At 41.6% G+C, this 19053-nt stretch overlaps 1 protein-coding gene across 7 annotated transcripts in view; it reads left to right on the plus strand.

Annotated features, from left to right (window-relative positions):
* The window catches only part of taok1a (TAO kinase 1a), a 179049-nt gene extending 161283 nt beyond the window's left edge, over window positions 1-17766 (plus strand). For all 7 annotated transcript variants that reach the window (XM_070857084.1, XM_070857086.1, XM_070857085.1 and 4 more), the window contains 2 exons: window positions 7468-7650; window positions 10362-17766. In XM_070857084.1, the coding sequence (XP_070713185.1) occupies window positions 7468-7650; window positions 10362-10823 (645 nt within the window). In that variant the 3' untranslated portion in view covers window positions 10824-17766. The remainder of the gene's footprint in view (window positions 1-7467; window positions 7651-10361) is intronic.
* The last annotated feature ends 1287 nt before the right edge of the window (window positions 17767-19053 follow it).

Below are 19053 nucleotides of genomic sequence, written 5' to 3' on the forward strand. Positions count from 1 at the left end.
GGGAGGGAGGGAGGGAGAGAGGTGGGGGAGGGAGGGAGAGAGGTGGGTGGGGGGAGGGAGGGAGGGAGAGAGGTGGGTGGGGGGAGGGAGGGAGGGAGAGAGGTGGGTGGGGGGAGGGAGGGAGGGAGAGAGGTGGGGGGGGGAGGGAGGGAGGGAGAGAGGTGGGGGGGGAGGGAGGGAGGGAGAGAGGTGGGGGGGGAGGGAGGGAGAGAGGTGGGGGGGGGAGGGAGGGAGGGAGAGAGGTGGGGGGGGGGAGGGGAGAGAGGTGGGGGGGGGAGGGAGGGAGGGAGGGAGAGAGGTGGGGGGGGAGGGAGGGAGGGAGAGAGGTGGGGGGGGAGGGAGGGGAGGGGGAGGGAGGGAGGGAGGGAGAGGGAGAGAGGTGGGGGGGGGAGGGAGGGAGGGAGAGAGGTGGGGGGGGAGGGAGGGAGGGAGAGAGGTGGGGGGGAGGGAGAGGTGGGGGGGGGAGGGAGGGAGGGAGAGAGGTGGGGGGGGAGGGAGAGAGGTGGGGGGGGAGGGAGGGGGGGGAGGGAGAGAGGTGGGGGGGGGAGGGGAGGAGAGGTGGGGGGGGGAGGGAGAGAGGTGGGGGGGGAGGGAGAGAGGTGGGGGGGGAGGGAGAGAGGTGGGGGGGGAGGGAGAGAGGTGGGGGGGGAGGGAGAGAGGTGGGGGAGGGGAGGGAGAGAGGTGGGGGGGAGGGAGAGAGGTGGGGGGGAGGGAGGGAGAGAGGTGGGGGGGGAGGGGGGGGAGAGAGGTGGGGGGGGGGGGAGGAGAGAGAGGGGGGGAGGGGGAGAGAGGTGGGGGGGGGAGAGAGGGTGGGGGGAGAGGGGAGAGAGAGGGGGAGGGAGAGAGAGAGGGGGGGAGGGAGAGGGAGAGGAGAGAGAGAGGGGGGGAGGGAGAGAGAGAGAGAGGAGGGGGGGGAGAGAGGGAGAGGAGGAGGGGAGGGGAGGGAGGGAGAGGGAGGAGAGTGGGGGGGAAAGGGAGAGGTCAGATCGGATCCAGTCCGGGAGTCAGGTCCGGGGGTGGGTCGGGTCGGGGAACAAGAGCGCGAGTCGGGGCGGGGGGGGGGGGGGGGGGGAGCGGGGAGCGGGTGTCGGGTCTGGTCGGCGGGGGGGGGAGCGGGTGTCGTGTCTTGTCGGGGGGGAGGAGCAGGAGTTGGCCGTGGGAGGAGCCTTATTCACGCAGCCCCAGTGAGGCCATTCAGCCAGGTCTAGGGGCTGCGTGCTTCGGGCCCCTCCCACACAGTTCGGCGCCTGGAGCTACTGCACTTGCGTGCCCACTGTAGCGCGCATGTGCAGAGGTCCCGGCACTGTTTTCAGCGCCGGGACCTGGCTCCGCCCCCCCCCACAGCTCGTGCTGGCTGCGCCGAGGGCCAGAGGACCTGTAAGTAGGTGGAGAATACCGAGGATTTTTTTAGGGGCCGTTTTAGGCGCGAAAAACGGGCGCCCAGCTCGGAGGGGCGCCCGTTTTTTTTCTTGTGGAAACTTGGGCCCTACATTTTGTGAACACATGAGATTAGCCAGTTATTTGAAAAATTGGTCATGTAACTTTACCATAACAGAGTTTGGCTGCAAGTAGAATATGGGAGCGCATTATATCTGGATGTGCAGCAACGCCCATTTTTATACTAATTCTTTATTTTCTATTTTAAATTGCTAGCTTTTAGAATTGTTTTTGTTAATTTCAGAACCTAGTGATCCTTCTGATTTGTATTTAATAGTGGGCCACTACATCCTATTTCTAGTAACTAATAAATAAAATGGAATAACTTGGAGTTTAAAGTTAATATTTGCCATTGTGGAAAATTATGAATTAACTTCTGATATTTAAACAATTAAGGGATGATCATTCAGTTGCATTTTGTTGAGGAAATCCAATGATGATGGACAGACAAATGATCATAACAAAGCATATCGCTTGAGCTCTGCTCCATTAATTGCATATTTGCAGCTTGCCCTCAACCAGATAGTGGACTACAACTCCATGAACACGCAAGCTAATCTGTGCAAACATTCTGTAGATTATGACTCCTAGAGTCGAGCTCAAAGCTTCCACTTTCTCAGTCTAATGGCCAAAGGGACAGCACTTGCAACCGTGGCATGGTCTTTAAATAACACAAAAACACTGATTATTTTTCATGTCAATTTAATAACTCATCTACCTTTTGAATGAGATGTTTAACCAAGGCCCTGCCTATGTGGTCAGGTGGATGCAGAGATCCCATGGCACCTTGTCAAAGAACAGGGCGTTCTCCCAGTGCCCTGGGCAATATCCATCCCTAACCAACACCACCACAATAAAATTAAATAGTCACTTGTCTCCTTGCTGTTTGTGCGACCTTGCTGTACACAATTGGCTGCCAGGTTCATCTATGAAACTACAGTAATTACAATTCAGAAGTAATTTATTTGCTGTGAAGTGCTATAGGTTTTCCTGAAGACGTGAAATGTGCTTTTTAAATCTAAGTATTTAAGTTCCTTCTCCAATTATTTTTTAATGTACACAGCATATGTTGCAGTGGGGGAAGGAGTGAAACAAAATGTTATACTTAATTCCCTGGCCAAAGATGGTTGAGGACTATCAAAACAGAAACCCAAGAAAACCAATATTAGGATGGGTGAATACTGAATACTTTGAAAATTATACAAATTGGGAGGAAATTGGAAACTTTTGAAAAGTGTTTGAAGTAACCTTGACAGCAACAATAACCATGTGCACGTGCTTGTAATATATAATGCAGTAATAGTGCAAATATATGTTGCAAGTTATCAGAACTGATCCTGCCACTTCACAGGAGTATTATGAGATTAAATTTTTGATACCGAGCCGCATAAGGAGAAATTAGGGCAGGTGAACAAAAGCTCTGTCAAAGAGGTAGGTTTTAAGGAGTTCTTAAAGGAGGAAAGTGAGGTAGAGAGGCGTAGAGTTTTAGGCAGGGAATTCCAGAGCTTGGGGCTAAGACAACAGAAGGTACAGCCACCAATGGTTGAGCGATTATAATCAACGATGCTCAAGAGGGCAGAATTAGAAGAGCGCAGACATCTCAGGGGGTTGTAGGGCTGAAGCAGGTTCCAGAGATAGGGAGGAGCGAGGCCATGGGAGGGATTTGAAAACAAGGTTGAGAATTTTGAAATTGAGGCACTGCTTAAGTATTCCCCAATGCAGGTCACTGAGCAGAGGGGTGATGGGTGAGTGGGCCTTGGTGCGAGTTAGGACACGGGCAGCTGAGTTTTGGAAAACCTCTAGTTTACGTAGGGGTGCATTGGAATAGTCAAGTCTAGAGGTAACAAAGGCATGGATGAGGACTTCAGCAGTGGATGAGCTGAGGCAAGGCCGAAAGCGATGTTGCAGAGGGGAAATAGACAGTTATGCTGTGGATATGTGGTCGAAAGCTCATTTCAGGGTAAAATATGACACCAAGGTTGCAAACAGTCTGGTTCAGCCTCAGACAGAAGTTGGGGAGAGGGATAGAATCAGTGGCTAGGGAACGGAGTTTGTGATGGGGACCGAAAACAATGGCTTCATCTTCCCATTATTCAATTGGAGAAAATTTCTGCTCATCCAGAGCTGATTGTCGGACAATCAGTCCGAAGATTTAAAGACCGTGGAACAGTCGAGAGAAGTGGTATTGAGGTAGAGCTGGGCGTCATCAGCGTACATGTGGAAACTGACGCTGTGTTTTCGGATGATGTCGTCAAGGGGCAACATGTAGATGAGAAATAGGAGGGGGCCAAGGATAGATTCTTGGGGGACTCCAGAGGTAACGATGCGGGTTGGGAAGAGAAGCCGTTGCAGATGATTCTCTGGCTACGATTAAATAGATAAGAATGGAACCAGGCGAGTGCAGTCCCACCCAGCTGGACGACAGTGGAGAAGTGTTGGAGAAGGATAGAGTGGTCAACCATGTCAAAGGCTGCAGATAAGTCAAGAAGGACAAGGAGGGATAGTCTGCTTTTCAAAATCACAAAGGATGCCATTACTGTGGCAGGCGAGGAAACCGGATTGGAGGATTCAAACATGGAATTGCGGGAAAGATGGGCACGGATTTGGACTTTGGAGAGGAAAGGGAGGTTAGCGGTGGGGGCGGTAGTTTGCAAGGACATAGTGTCGAGGGTTTTTTTTTTGAGAGGGGTGATGACGGCAGATTTGAGGGAGAGTGGGACAGTACCTGAGGAGAGAGAACTGTTAACAATATCAGCTAACATGGGAGCCAGAAAAAGAAGTTGGATGGGAATAGGGTCAAGGGAGCAGGAAGTGGGTCTCCTGGACAGGATGAGCTCGGAAAGGTCAGGATGAGGAACGTCCTGTGGGGAATCATGGACACGATCAGTGACAGTGCTTTGGGGCTGTCTCAGATTTCTTATATGGCTGCTTTTCACCAATGCTGGATTCCTTTCAAATACTAGAGCCATCTATGTAACTGTCAGCTCAGTAATATAAACTATCTATGGGCTTTCACCAAATTTGAATTCTTATCAAACCTTTGATTCACATGAATCCATCTGTCCTTAAGTACAGATTTAACTTAACCGTAAGTGACATTATCCCATTAGAGTTTTCATTAAACAAAATATCTGCTGAGAATTTCAGTCTTGTTTCCAAAAATTAGATAGAATTTTTTTGTCGAAGCATTCAAAAACGGGCTTTAGAAATATCTGCTTGTGATTTGATGCTGTACTTGGGTTCTTCAACCATAAAGATGGTACCTAGCTCACCTGAAAACATTAATTTTATGGGAATGGGGTATCTAACAACTGAAATATGCATTTCAAGTTTAGTAATTATGCTACAATTTATTTTTTAAGACTTTCAGTTTCCAATGGCAATGCTGTTTATGTAGGTTTCATTTACATTTTACTTTTTCAATGATATTTGTGTATTTTTGCCAATATTGCTCATAACCACCAGATGGCAGTACTATTTCAAAGTGTCTGCAACCATAATCATTTTTTTAAAAGAAAATAGATATCTTGGAGGTAAATGGTATATGTTTAAGTTGTGTACTCAAACTGATTGATCCCAATTGTGTGGTATTTGAGTTTACGCTTACAATCTGTAGACCTATGTAATTTGGGATAGAATTTTGTAATTGTTTCTGATTTGTGGTTGTTAGCACTCTGAAACATTGGGCCCAAGTTTCCACATGATTTGCGCCTGATTTTTAGGAGCAACTGGTGGAGAACAGACTATCTTAGAAATAGTAATTCTCCAAAGTTTCCACAGTGAAAACGTACTCCAAACTAACTTAAAATGGAGCAAGTGAAGATTTTTGTAGAACTGAAAAAATCTGTTCTTCACATTAAAAAATCAGGCGCAGGTTACAAATTAGGCGTCCAGAACGAGGTGGGGGGGAGGGGGGGGAAGGGAAGTCATTAAATTCTACAATAAATCCTTATTTCTACTTCTACAAATATTATACAAATAAATCCAACCTGAATAAACATTTATAAGCAAAGAAAAGATTAAATAAACTATCTTCCTACCTGTGTGAAAGTGCTTCAGCCAGCCTCACAAGTTCGTTCGTTCCCGAAGGCAGGGGGGGGGGAGGAGGAAGCCGTTCCCGACGGCGGGAGGGAGGGAGTGCGGGCCCGACCGCATTGGGGGGGAGGAGGAAGCCGTTCCCGACGGCGGGAGGGAGGGAGTGCAGGCCCGACAGACCGACCGACCGCAGTGGGGGGGGGGGGGGAAGGAAGCCGTTCCAGACAGCGGGAGGGAGGGAGTGCGGGCCCGACCGCAGTGGGGGGGGGAGGAAGCCGTTCCAGACGGCGGGAGTGCGGTCCCGATTGACCGAACGCAGCGGGGGGAGGAAGCCGTTCCAGACGGCGGGCGGGAAGGAGATAGTGCGAAGGCTGCAGGAAGCCTCAGAAGTTGAGCAGCCATTCCCGACGGCATGGGGCCGTCGGGAATGGCTGCTCAACTTCTGAGGCTTCCTGCAGCCTTCTCAGTGCTGATGGCAATGTGCTTTTATTAAAAAATGTTCAAAAATTAAACAGCTACAGAGAACTACAAAAATGGCCGAGTGCCAATGTTTCCTTCACACTGCGCGAACGTTCCAACGCGCGCGCGCAGGGTTGCCGGCAGGAAAAAAACTAATTTAAATGGTACCCGCCCCCTCCCACTTACAAAATCGGCGCGAGTGGTAGGCTCCGCCCCATGCACGCCACGCCAGGCAGAGATGGAGCTGCAAGGCGCTCGAGAATAGCGCGGTTTTTTTTAGGCGCGAAAAACGGGCGCCCAGCTCGGAGGGGCGCCCGTTTTTTATCGTGTGGAAACTTGGGCCCATTGTATGTAAATTGTGTTTACCGGCGTCTGTATGTCTAAAGCTAAATTTGTGAATTGAATTTAGTAGTACTGCAGACACTTCTCACAGATCATGTTGGTACTAATGAGTATTCTATTCACAGGCTGTCTTTTCCAATTTGTGAAGTTTGTATCAGTTTAAATTTATAAAAATAGCTTCTAATGTAAATGAAATTGAGGATGAAGATCAATTCATTGGATCAATTACACAGCACATCTCTAAGTCACATAGGCAGGTACTGCAGACACTATGGCCCGGATTTTCCTCTCAGCGGCGAAGGAACAGCTTTCGCTGTTCACCTCGCACAGATGCCCACAGATTTTTCGCAGGCTTGTCAGTGGAGACTTTCAGTCATGCCGTCCTCCATGGGATCTGTGGCGTCTGTGAACAGGGAAAGCAGCAGCGAGGCTCTTCAACCCATCAGATTGAAGAATCGTCACTGAACCATGCAGCATCTAAACCACAAAGTAAAAAAACAGGAAATATAAATTGCATTTAAATTATCTACAAGAAGTGAAATAAAAATTGGGAAATACAGATGAGATTAAGGGAGAGAGTTAAAATTATTTTTTTTTAAATCTCCTACATTAATTTTCCTAATGAGACTACACACTTATAAAATTAATTTTTCAGGACCAGAGAAGTTATTCTGCAGTAATTATCACTTTTTACACCACTTAAAAACTCTCCTTTTTCAGCCATTTTTAGTGTAGCGTGAATGGCTAAGTACCCAAGTTCACACCTTTAGTGACTTCAATGTCGAGTCTATTGGCCAGTACTGCAGCAGCGCCCCTTGTGGAGGAGCAGAGTATCTGACAACAACTTCTGGATTTCCGCATTTAACTCTGCATGTGCATAAGCCAGAGGTTACTGTTATTATTACAGCAAAATCTGGGCCATTATTTTGAAATTGCACAGAAAGCTCTCGAGCCTACAAGATAATGCAACATCAGTGGTGTTATCTGGCTTTGATTTAATTTTTCATAAGTATCAATAAGAAGCATTAGCTTATAATTTGTTTAAATGAAAACTGAACAGTGTAATGTTCTATTGAGGTTGATCGCTTATATTTGTACATTATGAAGTAATCAGATCTGAGCAGTCATTCTGTCTTGATTCCAAATATTAATTCTTCATTTTTTTTTTCCCTTTTTAAAAAAAACATTTCACAGTTGCGTCTAGATGAAGCTCAGGAGGCCGAATGTCAGGTGCTGAAAATGCAGTTGCAGCAGGAGCTTGAGCTGCTTAACGCGTACCAGAGCAAAATAAAAATGCAGACTGAAGCGCAGCATGAGCGTGAACGCAGGGAATTGGAGCAGAGAGTCTCACTACGCAGAGCCCTACTAGAGCAAAAGGTACAACATAACACCGTGTGTCTGAATGCTGACTTGTCACCTCCAGAGCTTCAAAAATGGTTTAAGATTTTAAATAAGCTTCGGAAGTGAAACTCATCCAGTTAACTACTGTTAAAATGGCCTTGTTGCAAACTCTGTATCTTTTTGATTCAGCTATAAATACTGTTGTCATATTCGTAGCTTTAAAAGCTTATAACATTTCACGAAACTTGAGCAGTTTCTCCTCATTAACTTGTAAAAGGATTGTTGGGTGAATTACTACTTCCAGTTGTGTATCTACAAACACACTGCCCCTGAACACCATAATGTCGATCAGTAACTCTTCTGTATTGCCTTTTAAAGCTTATTTAAGAGAAAGAGCATTTGAAAATGTAAGCATTGAGTAAACTCTCTCAATTACTAAAAGAAGGGTACTACACAATGCTTGTATAAAAAAATAACTGAAACTTGGTTACAATAAATTAGACTCGAGACAGGTTTTCTTCTATTCTCTTGGATTTATTTCAAAAACAGCCTTGAGGATTCCTAAACACTTTCGTTTTACCACTTTCACTCCGTTTCATTTTGGAAATGGGCATACTGAAAACCATTTCCAAGTCACTACAGGTCCATAAACAGTGGGCTGTGGAGTTTCCATTGCAGGCGCTGAATTTGAGAGGATGTGAACATGGGTATTTCAGTGCTCTGAATAGATGATTGAATTAGAGATTCCTAATCGAATAGTTGTGTCAATAAAGGTATTGTCACAAATGATCAACTCGTTAAGACTGTATGCTCTTAGCTCTGTTCAATTTTCTGATTCAAAAGAGCATGGCCCAGTCACTCTTTTTGTCAGTAGAACATTTACTGGCAATAGAGCAGGTGTTTGAGCATAAATGTGAGAAGCCCTGTAATACTGTTCCTCTAAATATTTGTTGGTGGCAGTGTAATTGCTTCTTTCATTGAACAGATGGTATTGGTACTGTGCTAGCAACTACATTATAATGGCACTTGTTACAGCACTGCTTCCTGTTTAAGGCCAGGCACAATGAATATTTGGAATCTGCTGAGCAGTTCATGACAATCTGGAGGCTATAAATTATATCAGTCACATAAGCAGATGGATACACCAGTGTTGCAGTATTATTTTCCTATGCTGCATATTAGTAAAATATAACATTTCATTTTGAAACAACTATTGCAATCAATATTTATAAAATAGATCTACAATATTATTATATCATTTAGTATGAGCAGAGGATTTCCTGTCAATCTCATGTCATAACATAAGAAATAGGAGCAGGAGTAGGCCATTTGGCCCATTGAGCCACCTCCGCCATTCAAACAGATCATGGACTCAGCTCCACTTCCCTGCCCGCTCCCCATAACCCTTTACTCCCTTATCTCTCAAAAATCTGTCTATCTCTGCCTTAAATATATTCAATGACCCAACCTCCACAGCTCTCTGGGGCAGAGAATTCCATAGATTTACAACCTTCAGAGAAGAAATTCCTCCTCATCTCAGTTTTAAATGGGCAGCCCCTTATTCTGAGACTATGTTCGCTAGTTTTAGTTTCCCCTATGAGTGGTAATATCCTCTCTGCATCTACCTTGTCGAGCCCACTCATCATATGTTTCGATAAGGTCACCTCTCATTCTTCTGAACTCCAATGTGTATAGGTCCAACCTAATCAACCTATCTTCATAAGTCAACCCTCTCATCTCCGGAATCAACCCAGCGAACCTTCTTTGAACAGCCTCCAATGCAAATATATCCTTCCTTAAATACAGAAACCAAAACTGCACGCAGTACTCTAGGTGTGGCCTCACCAATACCCTGTACAGTTGTAGCAGGACTTCTCTGCTTTTATACTTCATCCCCCTTGCAATAAAGGCCAACCTTCCATTTGCCTTCCTGATTACTTAAGTACCTGCATACTAACGTTTTGTGTTTCATGCACAAAGACCCCCAGGTCCCTCTGTACTACAAAACTTTGCAATTTTTCTCCATTTAAATTGTAATTTGCTTTTCTATTTTTTCTGCCAAAGTGGATAACCTCACATTTTCCCACATTGTGCCAAACTTTTGCCCACTCACTTAGCCTGTCTATATCCCTTTGCAGATTTTTTGTGTCCTCCTCACAATTTGCTTTCCCATCCATCTTTGTATCAACAGCAAACTTGGCTACAGTGCACTCAGTCCCTTCATCCAAGTCATTAATATAGATTATAAATAGTTGAGGCCCCAGCACCGACACCTATAGCACCCCACTAGTTACTGTTTGCCGACTGGAAAATGACCCATTTATCCCGACTGTTTTCTGTTAGTTAGCCAATCCTCTATCCATGCTAATATATTACCCCCAACCCTGTGAACTTCTATCTTGAGCAATAACCTTTTATGTGGCACCTTATCGAATGCCTTCTGGAAATCCAAATATATCACATCCACTGGTTCCCCCTTATCCACCCTGCTCGTTACATCCTCAAAGAACTCCAGCAAATTTGTCAATCACGATTTCCCTTTTATAAAACCATGCTGACTCTGCTTGATTGAATTATGCTTTTCCAAATGTCCTGCTACTGCTTCCTTAAGAATGGACTCCAGCATTTTCACAACGACAGACGTTAGGCTAGCTGGTCTATAGTGATAAAGTTGTGGGATGCATTAAATATCATGCTAAACAGATTATAGTTTCAAATGTACCATAATTTGTATTGTCCTTTTCCAGATTGAAGAGGAGATGTTGGCACTACAGAATGAACGCACTGAGAGAATACGAAGCTTACTGGAACGTCAAGCCCGAGAAATAGAGGCTTTTGACTCTGAGAGCATGAGACTTGGCTTCAGCAACATGGTCCTTTCTAATCTGTCTCCAGAGGCTTTCAGTCATAGTTATCCTGGAGCTACCAGTTGGTCTCATCACCCTTCTGGAGGAGCTGGACATCACTGGGGTCACCCCATGGGTGGCCACCCTCCAGCCTGGGGTCACCCTATGTCAGGTGGGTCCCAACCATGGGGACATCCTGCTGGCCCAGTTGTTGCTGTACCCAGAGGAGGTGGTATGGGGGTCCGCAACAGTCCCCAAGCTCTCAGGCGGACAGCTTCCGGAGGCAGATCTGAGCAAGGCATGAGCAGGAGCACAAGTGTCACATCGCAAATTTCAAATGGTTCACACATGTCTTACACATAATTTTAATAGGTTGGGGGAACAGTTGTGTTACTGCTGTCTTGCCTCCATGCTCTGCCGAAACCGCCCATTATGCATCATTTTGAAAGCCTTCTATTGGTACTGCGGTTGGGATGCAGAGTGCAGGCATGTTTGTCTAGCCTTTCAGGAAAAACAGGTCTTTTATGTTAATACAGAATTTTTTCATTTGTCATCACTTCATACATTATCTGTTTGATCAGTCCTTGGGAAAAATGTGAAGGAAGGCCAAAAGAAAACTCTTGCTGAGCCTGGTTCTCTCCAGCTGGTGGCAGTGCGACACAGTGACATCCCTTTTCTTGAACTTATTTAGTAGCGTTCTTTCTAACTTGTGGCTTTATTTGCTGCATTTGAAATTTTCCTTTTTAAAAATTACTTTTGGTTGCCAATAGTTTCTGCTGGCCGTCACACCATTGTACTTTTTCAAGGGCTGAACCAGTAATCTCACCAGCTGCTAACCAACGTTATATTTGTTTGCCTGAGGCATTTATCTGCTGAAATAGATATATATGAAAAAACAAGAGTTTAGATTCTATTCCTTGAGCAGAAAGAATATAGTGAATCGACTGGAAGTTGGGCTGTATTTGAAAGTGGGACCGAATTAAAGTCTGGTACAAGCATTTGGTGTTTATGTACAGCCGCAAACCTGCATTTGTTTAGTGGTCAGTTACTCATCTGGCATTAACCCTTCGCTACATTATCTGTGAATTATTTAGCCACTAACATGTCTAAAGTATGGACACTAGTTAATAGGAGGAATATTAATTTTAACTAATGCATAACAATGATGCCATAATTAAATCGCCAAATAATAGATTAAAGGAAAAACTGTCTTCTGCTAACCATATTGATTTTCCCCACTCCATAATTTTGAGATTTATTCATTACGTGCAGCATACTCCTTTTTGCAAACCTTCCCACCACCCGCTGAGCATGTTATGTGGCTCAAAAATGGTGATCCTGCACCATAGAGAACATGCTCCAAATTTAAGGTGTTTACAAACGACCATAGAAAGCAGTTTTAAACTCTACATATGAGAATTAACAACACATTACCATTACTGAAAACCACATATATTGTTCTTAAAACAGTTTCGATACAGAACACTATTTTTAAATTATACAGATAGTATAATTTTATTTTTTAATAAGTAAAAATTAGAGTATTTTTGTAATAGGCTGTTGTACAATATGTTCTGACCTTTGGCACATCTCAAAAGGACTTTACATTGTGCATGGTCTGAGAGTTGTACAATAATCTATTGCCACTATGCTGTGAACATTATTGTCCCTTCAGAAAGAACACTGCAGTAAGTAAAACGCTTCCCTAAAATTCAGGTTACATCAGAAAAGTTTTTTTTTAATTGAAGATTGTATGTATCTGTAAATATGTAGTAAATTGGAATTGCTGAGCTGCTGGCCTAGTTCCTGACTTTTTTTTTTATACTCTATTTAGGTTCTGTCAACTAAAAAAAGAACTTAGTGCCATTATTAGCACCAGTGAGCATGCCTATGACTTTTTAGCATTCTATGTATCACTATTACTACGCTGTAGTATAATGTAACAAGTCTTAAATGTGTTAAACAGACAAGAAAATACATTTGAAAGCTATGCTTGCTTCGTGTCCTTCCAGTGCTGACTGACTGGGCAGTAGAAAATTCCATGTATATACTGCATTCCATATAAAAACTACTTTTGGTATAAACTTGTGCTGAGATGACATTAAATCTTGCCAATAACCTAACTTGTTACTTCCTGCTGCATTGTGTAACTTGTCACATAATTTTAGTTGCCATTACTTTGCCAAAATCATTGATATGGGTAGGTAGGAAGGCAGGTTGGTGAAGTATTTTCACATGTTTAACTTCATTGTTACTTTGGCAAGGTTTGAATTATTCCCCTCCCTGCCTCAGGTGATTGGTTTGTTTCTGCTGTGGGTTGTAGATTGCCATTTTAATGCTAGATTCATGTCCCGTAAATTGGAGTCTGCACCTTTTTTCTAAATAATTGCAAATTCCAATTATTTTATTAAAAGAATGAAGGGGAAAACTATGTGCTGAGAACAGAACATTTTTCAACTTTGCATTTGAGTGATGGTAGTGTGTGCACACTTAAGATCGTTTATGGAGGGTGCTTGAATGATTTTTGCTGGTGGAAACTGATTTCTAAATTAGAGATTTGTCAACACTACTTGGATAACAGCATTTCATAACACCCCACCCAGTTTTGTCTACTTTGATATTTGAGAGCAAACAGTCAGGTGTGATAACCTCGCTGGTTCAAGTATCTTTATTACATTGGTTCATGACTTTGAGATGAAGTGATTAACTGACTCTTATACTTACGTACTCCATACTCCATTGGAGTACAGTAGTGAGTTAAGATTTTGAAGAGTTTCCTCTGTTCTGTGATGAGCTATATTGTGAAAGAAGACTTGCAAAAACCATTTCGACATCAGTGGCCCAAAATCAGAACTTACTGCTCTGTTACAGGCTATTGGCTTTCAACTTCTTTTATAGCCATGGAAATATTGATATTCCTTAAAGCTGAGAAATGTTTATTTTGTAAATTGAATTTAAGATGAAAGTTTAGCCACAATTTAAAACTTCTACCACAGTAAATTACATTTTAAATAATTGTTACAAAAGTATTTTCTTAATTTATCAGTTGCTTCCATTATTTTTAGCAAACTTCATGTCCCAATTGTGTTTAAATTGATCTACTTATGGCTGCTTTTATTTATATATCTGTAAATGTTAATTTCTGATCTTGACACAAATTCTTTTGAGAATCTTGACTTGTGCAAAGTTGGGTATGTGATCTGCTTAATGCCTCTACCAATGCTGCTCTGACCAGCTTCTTGGAGGCTCATGAGAGTGTGGCAGTGACTCACTTCCTATTTAGTTGTTTTTTTCCCTCCCCAAGCAAGAAATAACTAGCTCCCACTTAAGACTCCCTGATTACACAGTGGGGATCAGGAATTCACCATAGAGAGATTAACTGGCAACCTGCCATTCCATTGTATAGCATATTGAAATTCAACACATTGTGCCATCGTGTTATCAATGGCTGTGATTTTTTTTTAGCAGACTGAGAGCAACCAGAATGAAGAGTCATATAACCATTTGTTCTTCCATTTTACTCACTGTGACGCTACCTCTGCAGAAGATATTGGATGAAAGTTAGAAACTTAAATAGCGAGCAAGAATGCAATAGAAATTAATTACAAGGGCATTGATGAAATTCTTTATGCACAATGGCTAAAAATGTTTCAGATCTCATGAGTGCTCTGTGCTCATTCATTTATAACAGTGGCCCAAGTGTGATACTTCATCTGGAACAATGATGAATATCAGCAATGATGCACATCATGTTCTTTCACTGGATTCTGTTTGCTCCTCTGGGTCTGTGTAGTTGAATACCCACACTAATTACTGAACAATTTATGCAACCAAATTGCTGACATTTATCAACATTTTCATTGGGCCTTGGTGAGGTGGACCATATTTGTACAACTCTGAACCTGACTAGACATTAAATGCCAACTTTCTATTATGCAGTCAGACCCACTCATTGTGTAAAAGTGGTCACAGCAATCTGTGTGCTCTACTTTTATATCCCTATTACTAGCAATGTACTTTTTATGGTCTAATTGCTGTTTAAGTTAGCGCCACTGAATTTGCAATGTTTATCGGGGAATTATAGCTGTTTAGCTTGCCTCCATCTTCTGTAATGTTTATATTGAAAATAGTTCTACGTACCATTTAGTATAAATTACAAAAGAAAAACACCCTCTCCAATCCCTGCCACCCCTTCCCCCTCTCCCATACATTCTAATTTTGTCTCCATTCAGCATCTCTTCCTGACCACTCAATTCTGAGGTAGGCAACTCGACACTTGTGCCAATGGCCTAAATCCACAACTCTGTCGCAGAATATTCGTTTAAAGTGTATTTTATAGCTATGGAAATTGCCATATTTGAGACAACGGCTGTGAAAGCTTTCTTTCCACATTGCAATTAAGGTGACAGTTTAAGGAGTTGAAAGTGGAGAAGGGTCCCAAGAATTAATTTTATGTCTTTATAAAAAAAACATAATTATATGTTTGAGTGAATGAAATGTACTGTCAATCATAGTGTGTGGTGACATGAGATGGGTAGCAATGCCAAGATACTCCCTAACTTTGCTTTGGAACCTAAACTTGTAGAACAATGCACGATAATGGTTCATTATTTGAGTATCAATGTATGATGCTGAATTATGTATATTTGCAAAGAAAGTGTTTTCCTGTGCCACATGGAAGTTAGTCTGAATATGCCATAATCCAGTTGGATTTCCTATCTTTTAGTTGCTATCACAGATGATTTATTAATTAACTAGCATTGTTCTCCATTTTGTAATTAGTTCAAAAATGGCAGTTTGACTGCTCAAGTCCAGCTTTAAGTTAAAATTAAAATTCTCCTATTCTTCAATCCAAACCTGTTGTTCAGGTAGCTTCTACAATGGGGACAGGTAGAAAGATTGAACTCTTTTTGGTTAACTTTCTTCCATTAATTTATGTGGATGCATGTAGTAAAAAAAGCTGCACAGAACTAGAATACTCCACCCCAAAGCAGAAATCTCCGCCCCCCCCCCCCCCAAATAACTATCTTCAAAATAACACCAACTATGCACATCTTGGGTAGAAGACAGGATGTCAGCTAGTGCAGAATCCTGTGAAGACACTGAGTGGAAAGAAAGCAGCTTAACAATATTTTGAGAAGCAAGTATAAAAATATGTCTCAACAGCATTGCTTTTTATAATTGACTTTGATTTTTTTTGAAGGGACAATATACTTGCCAGTGAAGAATGCTGCAGTGTAAGGGATGGCATTGCAGTTTACATGGCGACTCAACAATCTTGATTATTTGCAGTTTCTTTTTACTGCACTGCTTGTGATTAGCTTTGTTAGTTTTCACACAAGCCGTTGGGTGGGAACATTAGGCCGCCCTGATATGGCTCTTGAACATCATAAAAATATTGCAGGAAGGTTGTGAATGATTCGATAGATCAGTGTTGCCCAATAGAAATTGCTGATTAGACATGGCTACTCTGAAACCATTTTTGCCACATGCTCTAATTTTTTTTTAAATGTCTTGCATACACACACACAAGGCAAATAAATGTACTTCACATGTATATATTCACTTAGGAAATATCTACATCCATTCAGTAACCAAGCAAGTGAAACAATTATCAAAGATACTCAATCTACTTTGTCTTACCATTTTAGCAACAAATTCATAACAAGGTTAAAGTACACATGCATACACCGTGCAAATGAATGTTGAGATCACATGCTTAATGGCTGTCTATTACTCGTTTTTTTATTTACTCATCAGAAATGCATTTAGCCAGATATGGATTCCCAATAGCCATATGTGACTAATGTATTTGACAACATGGCTATAGATCATTTAGCTGCACTCCAAGCTGAGGGCAATGTGAAGATGAACAGTCATGAATTAAGAAATGAAGTAGTTTTCGGGAGGTGAAAAAACAAAAATAAGCATCTAACTGTAATCATTGCCCAACAGCAAAAGTCACAAACCTAAGATTTGTTATTTCAGACTCTGCCCATCCAGGGCCATTGTAGTTTTCAAACTGCTCCCAATAAGCTTTTGCTTAAGCTTCAGAACGCCCCTTACGTGTATTCACTGTTAGAGGAAGAACAATGATTGGCCAATGCTGCTGCCCAGCAGTCAGGACAGGAGGAAAGGGAGCTCACCAAGATCAACCTAGTGCTAAGATCTGTGGAATATTCAACAGTAGGTTATTATGGTATAGTAGTAATCTGTTAACGTGTAGTACTGAGCTTTACCCACCGTTGAGATAGGGAATGACTACATGCTGTTTGGTAAGCTAATCTAATGTCCTTAGTTATACAAAATTCCTTTTTCTCTTGCTATAGTTGTCGTTGGCTCTGAACAAAAAAGAAAAATCACAGCTCTTACTGGGGGTTCTGAATAAATTAACGCAGTTCCAGTTTTTAAAAATATAATATAGAGTGCATATAATGAAAGATGGCCGAATGACTTGACATCTTGTAAATGCATAATTTTATTAACAATTTCTTTGCAGTAAGATATTTATATGGTGTAAAGGGTTAAAGAAAACCACTAAACCCACACAGTACTTGAAAAGGGTATTTGTACTAAAATACAGATGTTCATTACTAACGATGCTACTATCAGAATCCCTTTTGTTTTAGTATGCAACAAAAAATAGTTTAATGTGCATTAGTAATGGATGAGGGACTGTGAGAAATGTTAATATTGTACATTTTAAATAGCTTGCAGGAATTGTGACAAAAAAACTTGAGATTTCTAACATAAACATTAAAAATGTTTTAACACTAGTCCCATGGGGTGCAGACAACACATCATGAATGTATAACCTAATCTAACCTAGAGCAACTGGCTGGTTTTAACAAATCAGACAGCGTGTTTGAGCTTCTTCAACTTTTATCTTTACATTTCTATTCTATTTTGTTTTTTTTTGTTCTCTGCATAATTCTGAATTTTATTTGCACATATATGGTAGAAAAAAATCTGAATTTTAAATTTTAACAACCAAATCTGCTTTAATCATTTTTTTTTTAGCAATATGTTATTCCAGTCGTTCATAGCCGGTTACCAATAAGTTCCTTCACTTACTGGTATTTCTTTTAAAAATTGTACAGTAAAAATGTCAGTATTCTGGTAACTTCTGGTTCAACATACATTAGCTCATATAACCTGTATTAATTGTATAGATTGTGAAGTTAAGCTGTTACCAAGTGTCAGAGAAAGAGAATAGGGTCATATGTAATATTTTGTTTGTAATTATCCTTTGTATCGTTACAAAGGAGATGTTAAAATCAGCTGTAATAAAGTAATTTTAGTACAACTTGTGTATTTTTTCTTCTTTAATTGTTATTTCAGATGGCTGCCATGTTATTAAATTGCTTGAATACTATTTTACAATGTAGGAATCTACACACCGTGTGATACAGTATATGGTTTGATATAAATGTAGCCACCCTTAAAACACTAATTGAGGTTGAATCCATTGAGTACAATTCTGAACTTTAAAAAAAAATGTTCTTAACCAATCTTTAGTCATCCCAATTAATGAAGAAAGCAACTTGGTATTAATTGCAACAGTCATCTTTGGAGATTAGATAAATTTAATAAAAATCAAACCAGAAGGTACATAAAATAATTTGTATATTTGACTTTGTTTTTTTAAATATTTACACTGTTTTTGGAAAACTTTTGTTCACCCTAAATATTTATTTTTAATTTAGAAATGAGAGATGTGTCTTTCCTTAGATGCTGGATTTTCACATTACATTTTATAGGAGGTGATTTATAGTGTTTGGAGGCCATCTATTGTAAAATATAGGGCTTGAGGCCTTGTCTCAGTGTTTGTGATTACAATAAAATCCAAACGATGGTAACTGTTCTACATAGAGTAGTGGTAGATATGCATCATTGCAGGTATAGGAAAACAAACTAAAATTGCTAGGTAGACCCATGACTTCCTGAAAATAGCCAACATTGGATAACTTTTTCAAAACTTTGTGTATATGTATGTGAATTTTGTGCTCAGCAGGATGAAGGATGTTACTGCCAGAGAATGGAACACTTTCATCGGAACAGGAGTAGGCCATTCAGCCCCTTGAGCTCGTTCCGCCATTCAATGAGTCAATGAGATCACAGTTGATCTGTATCCTAACTCCATTTTAGACATTCCAGCATTCAACAGTCCCAAGTTGGGTATACTACCATGGCTAGATGCACAGTAAAGCTACTTCTACATTGTTGCAGGCATGCTACTCAGCCCTCATCTCAGAAGATTAACGCCTCCTGCACCAATTTGACATGTTTTCTATTTCCCATGCCAGAAATCCAATCGAGGCAATTTTATGCTATGTCCATGCGAACTAGAAACTGGATTGACATTATCTGAACTCATTTCAGTTAGGACCATTACAGAAGTGAATAGTATTTTTAAAGCTCTCTGGCATGTGCTTCATCTGGCAAAGCCAATTACAGAAATCTTTCCAATTAGGTATTCTCCTTTTCTTCAGGTATGAGTACAGGCTTGTGACAATTCAAAGAAATAGAAGATGCTGAATTTAATTATTTTTTCTCTTTATAACCTGGGATGGTAGGATTGGTTTGGGATTCA

This window comes from Pristiophorus japonicus, chromosome 16 (genome assembly GCF_044704955.1).
Source record: "Pristiophorus japonicus isolate sPriJap1 chromosome 16, sPriJap1.hap1, whole genome shotgun sequence".
Taxonomy (NCBI): Eukaryota; Metazoa; Chordata; class Chondrichthyes; family Pristiophoridae; genus Pristiophorus; species Pristiophorus japonicus.